This window comes from Chaetura pelagica, unplaced genomic scaffold, assembly GCF_000747805.2.
Source record: "Chaetura pelagica isolate M959 unplaced genomic scaffold, ChaPel_1.0 scaffold147, whole genome shotgun sequence".
Taxonomy (NCBI): domain Eukaryota; kingdom Metazoa; phylum Chordata; class Aves; order Apodiformes; family Apodidae; genus Chaetura; species Chaetura pelagica.
The window spans coordinates 3,964,630-3,980,471 of NW_009954194.1; the positions used below are offsets into that span (position 1 = coordinate 3,964,630).

At 39.1% G+C, this 15,842-nt stretch overlaps 1 protein-coding gene across 1 annotated transcript in view; it reads right to left on the reverse strand.

Moving 5' to 3' along the window:
- Nucleotides 1-15,842, reverse strand: part of EVC2 (Ellis van Creveld syndrome 2) — a 61,816-nt gene that overhangs the window by 27,807 nt on the left and 18,167 nt on the right. Inside the window, exons 9-11 of the mRNA XM_010003111.1 lie at nt 6,760-7,084; nt 4,521-4,760; nt 2,586-2,761 (exon numbers count right to left, since the gene is read on the reverse strand). Coding sequence (XP_010001413.1) covers nt 2,586-2,761; nt 4,521-4,760; nt 6,760-7,084 — 741 coding nt within the window. The remainder of the gene's footprint in view (nt 1-2,585; nt 2,762-4,520; nt 4,761-6,759; nt 7,085-15,842) is intronic.

Here is a 15,842-nt window from a genome sequence, read left to right on the forward strand (position 1 = left end):
GCTGAACTGGTGCTTGTCAGCACCTACAGCTGAAAATTTAGGTAAATAATTCAGAGTAATGAATGTTCTACATAGCAAAGTGCTACTAGCAGAAAAGGTTTTAAAAGATTATTCGAAAACTTTATTCTAATGCATTACTACTGGAGGCATTAACTTTCCACTACCAACTCACTGAAAGGTCTAGCAGGACACTGTTCAGAAAGTTACTTTGCTTGTAACAAGGTCCATATAAATTGAGATTGTTCAGAGGAGTATGTGAGAGGGAAACGTGAGATGTTTTGCTTTGAATTTTTATTGCCTATTTTAATACCATAGTTCACAAGAAATGCTTGTATTATAAACATAAAATTTTTGGGTTGGTTGCAACTAGTCAGTAGAAATGGTTCACTTTTTAAGAGACTAAAGGAAAAAACATCTTGCGAATGAGCAGATATTGGCAAAAATGCAACACGTTACAGCTGCTGTAGTTCAAAACATCAAGAACCTCCTGCCTCTGGATTTAGCCTGAACAACCCAGGATACATGCTGCCTCAATTATTGCTCTCCTGCCCATTTATTCTTTACAAGAAAATACAGAGATACATAGCTTGACATCCCTGAATTCTATCATTAGAGATCATAAGTTAAGTCCCTGGACTTGATTTTCAAAGACACTGAGTATTCACAGCCAGTTCTGACAAACAGAGCATTTTATTTAGAGACTATCTTTAGAAAGGCCAGCTTGAAAACTGGTGGGTCTATTTAATTTAAAATGTTCATAGCCCTCCCTAGAATTGGTTTGATTTCATTTTGCTTTTTATAACCTTTATTTCAGGCCACACATAATCCTTCTCATGTTAACTTGAAATGCCTTGCTGTCTGGTTAAGTTTTAAACAACCTATTAAGGTCCATTTTTCAGAGACCTCTGCATCATTCTTCTGCTGGTTTATGTATTTTTGAATCTGTTTACCTGTGGTACACCTAATCTACATCTTTTCTCAGTTTCTCTTCTCCATACAAACAGTTCTTCATTTTAAAATTTCATTTATGACAGTAAGTTTAGGGCACAATAGATTGAGACAGACTTGTATCTCTATTAGACAAGCAGATTCAATGCTAAAGTGAAAAGAGGGTATTATGGATACAAATTTGAAGTGCCAGCCATTCAGACCAGAATTCTCTTGCTGCTCAAATTATAATGCTCAAATTTGTAAATATTCCTCAAATAACTTTATAATTAGGAACTAAAATACAAGTTTACCTAGCATAGATTATAACTTCCTCCAGTTTTCTACTGGCAAATAATCTGAAATACTACATGCTGAAATTTTACAATGTCTAATACTACACACTTCCTCTGTGTTTTGCAGTTGACCTGTTTCATGACTGTTAGATGTAGTCACATGCAATAAACAATGAGAGGAACCTTACAGCTTGAGAAGTCCCAGTTCTTCATTTCAATGACTTAAGCTGCATATGCATTGGTCATACAAATGAATTTCTCACAAAGGCTTTTCATATAATGACAACATCTGTGAAAACTTCTCAGAACATTTCTCATAATCCAATTCCAAAGGAAGACATGAAGTAATAGAAGGGAACACTCTGTGAAATGTCAGACTTATATTTCCTACGCCAAGACATTTATTTTTATATCTTTCTTGTGCAGCTACACAGCTGCAGATGTTAGCAGAACGGGCAAAGCAATGCAAGCATACTGGAAGAACCTCCCTCTGATCAATGAATCTTGAGGCTAAACTTAGGGTATGATCCTAATGAGGCAAAACACAGGACAATCACAAAGAAGAGCAAGGAAAAGTTACAAAAGAATAGGCAAATAACTTTATGATATCAAGAGATGCGATATTTAGTAGCTTTTAACACATTCCCAATCCTGCTTTGTAATATTAAATGACTTCTAAATTAAGTCAAGATTATAAAAGAAAAAACACAATATAAAGACTGATATTTATATTTGTTCTCTTAATGAATGTTCCAGGTGTTGTCAATGACTGACACCAACACAGACATCTAAAATACACAAAATTGGATGCACAGGATCAACAGTAGCAGATTTGTGCTCACGCAGTAAACTTCCGCTTTCCAGCTTGAGACTATACATCCAGCTCCTCAAACACATTCAATCACAAGTGAATTAAAGTTGTTCTTTTCTGCTAAATAAATATATCAGCATATAAAGAACCCAGGCAAATTGTCTTAACTGGTACATGTTGCAATGAACACTGGCAGGACATTTCACATAACTGAGGACTATTTACATGAATAATGGAAGTATAAAGACATTGAGACTCTTCCATGAGCCTGGTTGCCACTGAAGTCAGAACAACAAACAGGTACTATACATGTTCACAGTGATTCATCTCTGTGCTGTACAAAGTGAACACACACAACAAAGCATCCTCTTAGTATCTGCTGGGAGAGTAACTAACAATGTCATCAGTTACAAAATATTTTCTTAGAATTAAAAGATAACATTTTTATGCACCTTTCCTACTAAGCAACACAAAGATTTTTGAAGACTATTCTATTGCCTTTGAGATAACATAGTCAAATAACTGAAATAAAACTCAGTTGAGATATTTACCTTTCCATCTTATTAATGAGACTTGGTATCTGGGTTGCTGCTGCATTTATGAGAGCTGAGGCTTGAGAATCCTGTAGCTGTATCTTACTTATAAGATACTCTCTATAAGCGAATCTTCTATTCAGATGATATTTCTTGCTAGCTTGCAAAAAATCCATTAGGTCTTCAATGTTTCCCTACAGGAAAGAATGTGAACAAAATAATGTGAACAAGTACACATGAAGAACTGTTCCTGATCAAGCTATCCACAGGATGAAGGTCTTCTTGAACTGTGATCCAAACACGAGTTCAGTAGTGAGTAGCACAGAGTCCCTCCTTCCTTGGTTTGTTTTTTTTATGATGTATTGTATGATTTTAGAAAGGGTAACATTTTCATAGGTGTCTAAATTGCCTTCAAAGCTAAAGATAAGTCTTGCACGTGTTCAGCACAGCATTGGAAAAGCTAAGCCCACTTGTACACAGGCTGTCTCAGAAGCTCCTGCTTCCAACAATGGGGAAGGTTTTAGTTATCTACAAGATGGTCTGCTAGAGAGCAGGGCTGATTAGTGCAGACATTCTCCTAGCATCAGACACCTAAGACAATGTCTGATACTTAGGTGACCCATATCTGAGCAGCCAAAATGCCATCAAAACTTCTTTCCATTGCTTTATCTTATGTTGGCTGCTCACCTGTTTTGTGCAGAAGTCCTTGATGCATCTTTATCTGACAGTGGCCCATATGTGGCTTTCCTACAGCAAGATCTGACAGTGCACCCAGTTTTAGGAGTGGACCATACATGTTTCAAGATGTTGCTTTTTAACCTCCAGAACCTCAGCCTCTAGGACCACAACCATCACATTCTTCTTCAAGAAGAGCCAGAATAACAATTCCCAGAACTTTTGGAATCTAGAATGCTAACTTTCAACAAAAACGGAGTAAAAAGAAAAAACAAACAAAAACCACAAATGGTAAAAAAAGTTGAGGAAACAGCTGTAAGGGTTATGCCTCTTACCATAAAAAAAGATATGTCTCCCATAAAATTGTTTTAACATATAAGGGTGACTAAATGGACACCACTCCTGCATGGTGTCTCTGGCACCTGGAACCGTCAAGACCCAAGACACTGGCCCCTTGCTGAAGGTTCTACCCCCCCTGCCTGTGGCTGGTCTGTCCTGCCCCAGGACTCAAGTGTGGCTGGGCCAGGGCTGGCATGCAGACGAGATAATGTATTGTGGCACCTGAAACTCACCCTAACCTAAAGAGAAGTCACCGGAGAGCAGCAGAGTGGGGCTGTTGCCTCTGTGAAAGAGGGGACCAGAACTTGCTGGTAGCTTAGGGGCACACTATTGTGCTGCAGCCTGCCAGATCTTCGTGGGATCCCAGGGGTGCAATAAAGGCTGAAATCTAACTGTTGTTTTGAGAACAGAGAGCCAAGATCCTCGCCTGCAACCAAGGACAGCGCCGAGCCCAGCCAGGGCCTCATGTCCCTGCAGGTGTGGACAGAGCCGAGCCAGGAGCCGCCACAGCAAAACTTGGGATTTACGCTACACAATTTCCCACTGCATGGTGTAGACATTTTCTCAAACTTCTTACTTCTGCATGACACAGGTGAGCTACAAGTCTTTTTTCCTGAGCAGCAAAGACAAGCTTTAAGCACTTGGGTGTTTTAGAAATATTACCCATAAAATCAAAAGGCAGCAGTAAGCACATTATACTGTGATCAATTCATCTAAATCACTGCTGTAGAAAAATGTTGTGCATATGCATCAATACACAGTTGTGTAGATGTCTCAACGTGCATTATTAGGGCACTACACTTTTAAAAATTCTTCTTAAGAAAATTAGTTATAAAAATAATAACCTTTATCCTGAAAACATTTCCTGAAACATTTCTCAAAAGTTACTGTAGGTTTGTATTCTGTCATTAGATTAGGAATGGAGTACCATCCTATTACCTGTATTTTAGAGTACTCTTCCACTAATGTTTTAGCTGCTTCCAACTTCAGCTCTCCTTTGAAAGTAGCATTTGTGATCTGTGTGAAAAAGATAGTGTGGAGCTCCTTTCTCTGGCTAACAGCCAGCTGTCTGTAAGCCTTTGCAAAATATTCCTCCTGCTTTATCAGAAGGAACCTCTTCAGGTGGTCCTGCTCCAATATATGAAGCCTATTCAGAAGACTCCTGTATTCTACAGCAGGCTGCAGAGAAGAGAAAAATAAATATTGAGTGATTTTCAGTATTAAACTTATTTTAAATTATCAGTGCTACTAGCTCATACATATTTTACACATATTCTGATTGCTGTCATTTCAGGTTTGAGTCGAAGGCTAATACTAAATCAGTGTACACTTGCCACGGTTTTCACCTGTTTGGAATGACAGAGGTTTTACAGCTGTCAATCTGTAATCCAGGTAACACTTCCAAGGCATAATGAAGTCTTTTTAGAATTTAGAAACATCATTTAAGATAAAGAGTATATTATAAATTATTAGATAAGAAGATAAAACAGCATGAAATTAAATACAAAGACTATATATGTAATTAACTTCTTAGGTTCCATCAATCCTAAAGTCCTATTAAAACTAAATAGACTCATAAGAAAGAAATATCAATAAGCACACATTTTAAGAACAATATAAATTAGAAAATACTACCCTACTACAAATCTCTACAAGTTCTTATTATTTTATCTATTGGTTTCTACAAATTAGTCCAAAACCATTGTTTTAGAGTTACAACAATGGAGTAGAATTAAATGGCAGTTTATTAAAAAGCCTTTTTGCAAGAAATACTTTCTTATAGTTCTCTAGTAAGACATATTCAGTTTAAATCTCAGATGGTATAAAATCATTATAGAATCAAAACACGCATGTCCCGCAGAACAAAGAATGCTTCTTATGCCAGCAGAGCTTACCTAAGAGCAGTTATGCTAGTCTTGTTCTAATTTTCTTACTATTTATCTGGGGAGAACTGTTCTCTGCACCTTACTCCTCATTTCCATGAGACACACTACAGATGAGAAATAATTAATCAAAATGGCAGGGAACACATATTCAGTGTTTTGCTTGAGGAGGGGAGGAGGTTATCGCTCCAGCTGTTTGCCACTGTTGTGTCTTGGACATTAGTCCATGTGCTGCCAGGAGCACAAGTGTATGTCACCCCTAGCACTCCACTATGTTCTTTAGGACCACGTTCCACAGCAAGTACAAAAGCAGGTTTTTCCACAGATGGGAAAGTGAACAGCAAGACAGTAGTCTATGATAAATGGATCAGGACAAGTATTGGATTGGCCTTAATTCTTTGTTCAATTCCTACTAAGGATTTCCAATATAAACCAGACTGAACCAATACCAACGCATAACATTAGGTGTTTTAGTATTTTAAGTTTACAGAGGTGAAATACTCAAAACTTAACAGAATCCTCTGTAGACATACAAAGTAAAAAAAAAAAAAGTCGGGGGTGGGGGGGGGAATAAATCAGTCTTATTGTAAACATTTGGTGTACTTGGAAAAAAGACAAGGAAGACTGAAGTATAATTTTGTACATGGGATGTTGGACTGGTGACCCAGGCTCTGTCTCCAGCTAGTGACTGCCTATGAAATCCTGGGTAGTGATACTTACCCATTAGGACAGAGATCTTCAAATGAAAGTGACATAAATAAGCACTAAATTTTTACTTAAAGGGAGACTCTAAACTTTTAAGAATTACCCTCTGCCTTAAATTATTTATCCCCTTTTTTACCTATTTTCTTCAAAATAAGAATATATTGGAGGTTTTTTTACCCAGATTGTAAGGTTTAGGATGCAGAGAGTTTGTTCTGTTCTGAATGTGCAAAATACTTTACATAGTGTCTGACAGGAGTTCCTAGAAACTGCTGAAGTAAAATGTACTAAATAAAAATATATCCCATTTTGCATGGGTTTAAGTGACTATAAAAAAAATTATGGCAATGACAAGCTTCTGTTTGCAGGTGTCACAGATTCTCTTGAGATAAATTAATTTTCTGGTGAAGTAAACCAGTTTCTTAATAAAAACAACGTTAATTACAACAACTGGATATTTTAACATATTAAAGTTGCACAGCTTTTCTTTTAACTCTTTTAAAAGGACAACTCAGCCAGTCTGGTTGAAAATGAAAACCATCCATATTAAATCATGTATCACACAACATATTTTGATTTTATACCAGATTTACCTTTTCATTCATCTTCTTCATTAATTCCTCAGCCTCTTCATTTGCAGCTCTTGCTTTTTGGCATTGAGCCTCCATTTTCTTCCTAGTTTCGAGATTACACTCAGCGGTTAAAGCCACCATCTTCCTTTCATACTCCTCTTGAATCTCTTTCTCCAATGCAAGAAACTGCTTTTTGAAAATTGAACTCATCCTCTTTTCCACGTGAGGAAAGAGGCTGTGACTTAAGACCATACTCTTCATCATCATAGCAATCGCTTCTTTGCACATCTGCGTTCGATATGCCTCCAGATCAGCATCTGCTCGTGTCAGGCTGGCAACCTCCAAGCTGTAGAAATGTATTCAAGACTGCTTGAAATTGCAGATTATAGGAAATTTCTATCCGAAAACATGGATATCTGTATTCATTCATTACAGGGTAACCAAACAGCAGTCAGAGAAGTGCAAGGGTATCACACCATATAAGTTTACTAATCATTAAAGTAATCACTCACTAAAAGTCAGGTGAGCCAGCTTCTACTACAGAAACTGTGATGAAACATGTCCATTTGTGCATTTCCATTTTAGAGAGAAAACTCAAAACATTCCCTCAGATTAAAAGCAAACAAAATCGCGCACAGAGAAACCCACACCTCCGTTGGGAGCTGATGAAGTGAGCGTCTGAATAGACCATACACATTTCACTGACTTCGTAAATGAGTTCTAAAGTAACCGACCCATCTACATTGGCACATTACTGCTTGGTGTTTTGCTCTGGTGGATTCCCTTCTCTGCAAGGAAGGGAAGAGAGCGTTTTGATTATGTGTTGATACAAATAAATTAAAATAGCTGATATCTCTCTCATGAACATGAATAGAGCTCTAAAAGCAAAAGCCAGAGGGAAATAAAGTTGTTTTTTTTTTCAAAATGCAATACATGTCATGTTGCATATGAACACATTCTTATTTATCTTTAATTAAATTGGAATTATACTTACTCTCGTATTATATACTATGTAACTAGCGTAAATTGTATACCTTTGCCTATTCTGCCCTTGACTCAGGATTAGAGAATTAGGTGGATTTTACCCCTGCATGTCAGTTTAGGTGAACTCACAGCACTGTATGCTTCTCTGACACCTACTTAAAAGCATAAATCCATTATTTTTTTCAGGTAGGCTAAATTATTGGCCTGATTTGTTCCCTAGTCAAATCTTAGACCAAATTTCAAATCCATAACAAAGACCTTGGCAATATTCGCAAGACAGTAAAGTGGTACTACATTTAGAATGACTGTTATATATCATAGCATGAGAATCTATAAACACCTTTTCCTCTCCTTATGTAAGTAAATACAGTTTAGCTAAATCAGTGACCTATTACTATCACTGCCTCTTTGTTAAACACAAGATACGTTTTCATTATTTAGAAATCAATGGGATGAAATTAAGTTGTTTTCTTACAATGACTCAAATACCTGAAGTACTTAGACATTATCTTGAGGTATTATAATTTATCACAAAAAGGCAAAGATTTTTTTTTTATGGCAGTCTCTCAAAACCACAGAAACATATTGGCAATAGCCATACTTGTCTTGGGAGACCTGCTGCAGGGCAGGCTGGTTACAGCTGCAAAAACTCCTCCATTTCACCCATCTCCCTCTCATATAGGAGCAGGAATCACTGCTGTATGGAGCCAGATGCCTGAGACTGAAATACTGTATGTCTGAAACATTCTTCACAGTAATTTGAAAATCCAGTAAGAGTGAATATTTTCTATAACATCCCGAAGACAACACAACAATCCAGCTTTGCTGTGCAGAGATGGACATTGCAGGACAGCACCTGGAGGTACACAGCCTTCTTGGGTGGCATTTGGTTACAACTCACGGCTGAGTCCCCCAGGGCACTGATCTGCCCCCCTGGTCTGAGGAGAGTCCTTCTTGCTCCAGGACAGTGGGGCAGCCACAGAGCACAGGTGATAGAAGGATCCAGGAAACAGGATCCAGAAGTAACAGAGCAAGCACTTCTGATAGGCAGAAGTCCTAGAACTTTTGCTGACATAGCCAGCTATTACTAAACTGTTTACTTACGACAACTAACTTAAAAAAATAAGCAGCATTTCAACTTTGTGCAAATGCACTTTATTAAAAACAAGAATCCATAAAATGGGAGCTTTAGATTCTAACATTTCCCTAGTGACTGTCAGGCAGCAGTAGAAGGTTCCCCCTTCATCGATTCACCAATTCATTATTAGTCTCTAAAATCCAAGTCACTGGATTTATTTTTCTGTTTGAAATCCTGCTTCAAGTACAGCAGTTCTGATTTAACTGACGCGTATCGGTATTTTGAGAGAAACATCTCATCTTGATTTTTCAAGCATCCCCTATTAAACAACCAAACAACCCTTTAATTAATTGTTCTACTTGATAATTTCTTTAGGACCTAAAAATGGTAACCTTAACCTCAGCTTGAATTTGATTAGCTTCAGCTTCCAAATGTCTTTTTTTGCTGGAATAATAAGTTCCTTAGTAATTATTTTTCTGTTCTTCATGTGTGCACTATTAGATAGTAGTTAGAGTACCTACTAACCCTTTCTTCCTGAGATGTGAAAGACTGAATTCCTCATCTGTCTTTCTGGAAACCAACAATTCACAACTCCATCCCACTGATATATAGCTTGTAACACAACATTTATTTATCAAAAATGCAGGATTTTTTTTCTTCAGTATTGTCTGAAAACAGGCAATTCATCCCCCAGCTCCATACTTGCTACTTTTCCAGTCTTCTTCAGCAGTGATCCCAAGAACAAAAGCCTAAACCAAACACAATCCCATTTCCCAATGTGTCTTTCCCTGAGCTTTCCCATAGCATTTCCTCCTGTTTAAGGCAAGTCATTATTAACTAGACCTGACTACACTTTGAGCAAGATTCCCATGCTCCTTCTCACCTACAGAGAAAACTAGGGAACCCAAATAACTTTAGTCCTCAAGACCATGATGCTAAATGCAGGAAGAATAGGTGCAGTTCACCTGAGACTCGTGTCAGCAAGTGAGTAATGAAACTGTTACAATTTCAGGTGTACTTAATCTACTACTCTCACCATTTGTTTTCCTGACAGTGTATCTGTGAAGATGACAATTAAGCAGAAGCAGCATATGAACTCTTCCACCAATCCAAGAGTAATTAGCACGATGCAAAAGTAATTATCAGCCACAGTCCTTCCAGGTCACACCCTGGAATACAGAAGCCAGACCATTACCTTTTCTCAGTGGCAGCTGAAGAAAGTTTGCATCTGTAAAAGTCTGAAATCTACCTTTCATGTGATATGCTCTGCTTCTGGTCTGCCTCCTCCACACAGCAGCCAGTGGGAATTAGGCAAGCTCATCACATGCACCAGAAACCTTGCTTCAAGCTCTTACTTTACAAGCCTCATTAATATTGTTTTGGAGTCTTGGATGCCAACTCAGTACAAAAATAAGAACCCTGTACACATAATAAAACAAATGCTTTCAGACACAAGTCCATCAGAAGAGCAATGCTTGCAATCATCCAGGTTAAATGTGCAATGTTTTTGTGACACCTAGGGAAAAACAATACCCTAAACTGACACTGTGCCTCCTCAAACCAAAGTAAATTTAATAAGTTGTTTTAAATGCTCTGCACTCTGCTTGTTACAGCAATTCATGTTTAAAAGGTCTCACATCTCTTCCTGAGCATATTCAGCATAATAGGAACATGAAAGCCAATGAAGTAGCAGATGGCAACCTATTGATGAAAAAGATCAAAGCTTCTGTGGGACAACACATGCAGAAAAAGGATGAGGACAGCACAGAAGGTAGGTGGTAAAATATATAGAGCAAACAGACATGTAGCAAATGAAACTGCAAAGAGCAAGTGTAAAGACTTTTCACTCACTTGAAGAGGAAGAAGATTTAAAGATCTGTCAGAGAAGATCTGGGAGGGTAGAATCTCAGATGCCAAACACACAGAAGCAGAGACAGTGCCTGAGCATCTGATGTCCTCCATAGACCTGATAAAAGAATATAGGAAAGCAGCTGGGGTCAGGAAAGAAACAAGACTAATTAATTTGCAAAAAAACCCAACACACCACAAAAAAGGAAACCTCTCCTAAACTACAAAATAATTCTCTTAAAGTCCTATTATTCAAATTAAAAGCCTGCAGAGGGAATTTTTTAAACAGGATAATTAACAGCTGCTGAATTCAACAGTCCTAAAATGAACTAATGGCTTTCTGACATATTTTTAAAACTAATACAGAGTTTGTAAATATAAGAATCTATGGCAACACAACTTGTTGAAGTCTAAAGGGGAGAGAAACATGAAGCAAACTCCCCTTTGGCAGCATTTTCTCACCATAACAGAAAAATCTGTCGTTTTCAGAAGACTCATGTCTCATCTGCAAATCAGAACCAATTAGTAGTCCATGTATTACAGCAGTATGCAGAGGAAACTGGAGTCCTGTGGTAGCAGGGAGGTTCTTCTGCAAAATCATCCCTTTGTGATAGACAGTGCTCCCAAAGAGCATGTATCTTAGGACCATTTGTGCATGGTTTGCCTCCATTGTCCTGGAGGCCCTGCTGCAGCAGTGACAGACCACCACAGCAGAGCAGCTGCACCAGTTCCTGATGGAGAAAGGAATGTAGCCAGGAAGAACAGCAGAGACACAACCACTCCCAGCCCAGTGACACTCACTGCTACCACCTTGAGTCACAGCCCCACATCTGCACCCATGGGCACAGTGCCAGTGGAACAGCTGCAGAGAGGAAGGGAAAAGAAGGACAAAAGAGAAGTGTCGTGGTCCATGTTGCCTTCTTATGCTTCAGAGAAGTGAAGCTGCAGAGAGGGCTGGAGAGGTAGAATCCTGTGCTGAGGCAGGGTGCACTGTCTTTCCCTGCTCTGCTGCCCACTGCCACTCCTGTGTTATAGGAGGTCTGAAGATGCTCTGCCACACCAGTAGCTGTCCTGGTCTGCAGCCAGCTCTGAACTGGGGGAATTCATCCATCAGTCCTGTCACACCTACACCGCTAAGAGTAAACCTGGCACAGCTCAAACATAAGCCTACAGAGAGTACAGGACACCTCATCAGTAAATAGAATTGATAAGAAATTTATGTAATGTTTATCTAAAGATGCTTTTCACATGGATGAGTCACAGGTGAAGTTTAGCTTTCCAGAAGCAGTCAGAATGCTGACAAAATCAGAAACAGGATCCTCACAATATACAGCAAAAAAAACGTAAAATATTCCAGAACTGAAAAAGATGATAAATTGAGATGAGAGACCAGTAGCTCTTCAGAAAACAAATTATTCATTAAAACCTGTTAAAAGTCTCGGCACTAGATTTGGCTGCAGTTTCACTATCAAATTCCTTTAACTCTCCACAGCAATATACAGACAGTAAAAGTATTTCAAGTCTTAAATAAATCTGTTGAAAAATATTTGAGAAATAATGCATTTACTGAGACTGAGAACCTCTGCTTTGATTGCAGAAAGTATGAAAACTGATAAATCGGTGATCTTCAGCAAGCCAATCTAAAAAATACAGCTAGCTCCAATACAGCTGTTGCAACAGAGCTCAAAAAACGGTATTTCACTGAAAAACTACTGTGCAAAAAGTAGGACTCCAGTCCTGCTTCTGGTCATCATACATTTTATTATTAATTTTTAAAGCACTAACTTCAGCCTGGATACTAACAAAAGCATAAATAAATATTATGGCTATATGCATCATGCATTAACGCCTGAGGAGTTTCCAGCTTTGTTATGATCTACCGAGATTCTTCTGATCTACTCAGACAGGGTGCCTATTCAGATGACAGAAACAGTAGGAGATATCAATCTTCTTTCAAAATTATATGGAATAAAGCCTCACTAACAGCACTGCTTTCAAAAGCAGACTATTTTCTGGATGAGATAAATTGTTCTGGGTGGACAGCAGAAATGATCTATACAATTCTGAACATGACTTCTTCATAGCTTGCCAACATCAAAGAGAAGTGCCATTTTTTAGACAAAAAAAAAAAAAAAGGTATGTATTCATTAATTTCAAATTACTTGTTTTCTTCAGTTCCTCTGTCTTATGGACTCCTATCAACTTTTAAGCATTTGCGCTTCTCTGATGGAAAAAAAAAATAGTTTACACAACTGTCAAGTTTATAATGGCATACATAACACAGAACTACAAATGCAGCATTTGGGATACATTCCATGTATATTCACAAAAACAGAGCAATGAATATGCCCTCCTCTCAAAAACTCTGAAATTTTGATTACACTTTTTAAAAATTATGAAATAGTGAAATTTAGCACCTCAAATTTTTTTTGTACTAATAATGTAACTATTTCTCACTATTTCCTATGTATGAAAATTGAAGTCTAGAAGTTGTGCCAGTGTGTTCTTTTATTCTTATTTTCCATTTGAATTCAGGGTTAAAAAAATCTCCACATTTGCTCCATAGCAAATTAAATTGAGATGTACAGCAAGAAATTTACATTTAGAAAGAAAAGGAGAACTTCTAATATGGTAATAAATTGTTTTTGACTTTTCTATCAAGGCTTTATGGAGATAGTTTGATCCTGTCCTGTAGCACATTGGCCTCAATGCCCTCTACCATAAGAAAAAAATCTGCTGCAATGCATACATATCACTTAGTGATTTCCAAAAATAATTGACAGTTTGTATTATGCATCAGCAACCATGTCAAGTTCAGCTAGAGTTTTGACAAACTCAAGGAATCATAGCTGTATGATCCTTTAAGATCTGCCAGCTCAGTTCTGCTCCTTTGTCCCTGAGGGCTGTTTCCCACAGGATCCTACTTACTAACTCCTTGAAGAGCTGGAAGTTTGCTTTCCTAAAATTTAGAGTCCTGACTATACTTCCCATCTGCCTCATGCCTCTTAGGACAGTGAACTACACTAATGCATGATCACTGCAGCCAAGGCTGCCTTCAACTTTGACATCCCTGATGAGTTCACTTGCATTTGTGACCATCAGGTCCAATAACAGAATCACAGAATCACAGTATAGTCATGGTTGGAAAGGACCTCTGAAATCACCAAGTCCAGCCACAAGAAAAACCAAGCAAAAACAAAACAAAACAACACACACCAAAAAAACCCCACAAACACACAACTTACAATCTCAGGATTAGAGTATGCCCTGAAGTTCCTCATCTACACATTTCTTGAATACATCCAGATTGGTGAATACACAGATGGTGACTCCACCACCTCCCTGGGCAGGCTCTTCCAGTGCCTGACCAATGTTTCAGTAAATAAATTCTTCCTAATGTCCAATCTAAACCTACTCTGGCACAAATTCAGACCATTTCCTCTACTCCTGTCATTATTCACTTGGGAGAAGAGGCCAACAACCACCACTCTGCAACCTCCTTTCAGGTAGTTGTAGAGGGGAATGAGGTTTCCCTTCATCCTCCTCTTCTCCAAACTAAACATCCCTTGTTCCCTCAGCCGCTCCTTGTATGACTTTTTTCTCTAGACCCTTTACCAGCTTGGCAGCTCTCCTCTGGAAATGCTCCAACACCTCACCTGTAGTGAGGGGGCTAGAACTGAACACAGTACTCAAAGTGGGGCCTCACCAGTGCTGAGTACAGGGGCACGATCTCTTCTCTACTCCAGCTGGTCATGCTACTCCTGATGCAGGCACCAGGATGCTATCAGCCTTCCTGGGCACACTGCTGGCTTCTGTTCATCTGGCAGTCCACCAGCAGCCCAAGGTCCTTTTCTGCTGGACAGCTCTCCAGCCACTCCTCACCAAGCCTGTAGTGTTGCCTGGGGTTGTTGTGATCAAAATGCAGGACCCGGCAATTGGCCTTATTGAACCTCATACAATTGGCCTTGGCCCATCGATCCAGCCTGTCCAGGTCCCTCTGCAGAGACTTCCTACTCTCTAGCAAATCAACACTCCCACCCAATTCAGTGTCATCTGCAAACTTATTGAGAGTGCACTCAATCCCCTCATCCAGATCATCAATAAAGAGGTTGAACAAGACTGGCCCCAAAACTGAGCCCTGAGGGACCAGTCACCAACTAGATTTTATCCCATTTACCACAACTCTCCGGGCCTGGCCATCCAGCCAGTTATTTACCCAGTGAAGAGTACACTCGTCTATGCCACAATTCGCTAGCTTTTCCAGGAGAATGCTGTGAAAGACAGTGTCAAAGGCCTTACCAAAGTCAAGGTTGACAATATCCACAGCCTTCCCTTTACCCAAAAGGCAGGTCACGTGGTCATTAAAACACATCCCCTTGGGTATGGCTGTCAATTTCTTGTCTTAAGAAGTTGTCATCGAGGCACTCGAGGAGTCTTCTGGATTGCCTACAGCTTGCCATGCTACTTTTCCAACAGATGTCAGAGCAACTGAAATCCCCCAGCAGAATGAGAGCCTGTGATCACGATGTGTCCTTCAGCTGGAGTAAGAAAGCTTCATCAGCAGGCTCCACCTGATTGGGTGGCCTGTAGTAGACTCCAACCACAGGACTACATTTGTTGTCCTGATCCCTAATTCCTACTCATAGGCTTCTGACCTGCTCATGACTATTCTTTAGCGACACCTCTTCACACTCTATCCACTTCTTTACATAGAGGGCAACACTTTCACCCCTTCTTCCTCTCCTGTGCCTTCTAAGATTCTGTGTGATTCTGTGATTCTGAACAGTGTGTAGCCATCGACAGATGCACTTCAGTCATAGGACTGATCCCACCAAGTTTCTGTAATTGCCACTATGTCGTAGCTTTCCTGTAGCATGGTAGCTTCCAACCACTCCTGTTTGTTGCCCATGCTGTATGCATTGTTGTAGAGGCACTTCAGCTGGGCTGCCAGCCATGTCACCTAGCCTAGATCACTGTCACAGAAGCTCCTACAGAAACAGTAAGTATTTTGTCTTTGGAATCAGCTAAAAACCTTGACAAAGTACAAGAGTTTATGATGTACAAGACTAAAATGAAACCTTTAAAAAATACAGGTCAGAAATTACAGGACTGCTTTGCTCAACTTATAGAATGAGTAAGGAACCAACATTTCAAGATGAGGAAGCACCCTAAGCTAAATATCAAAGTGTTACAA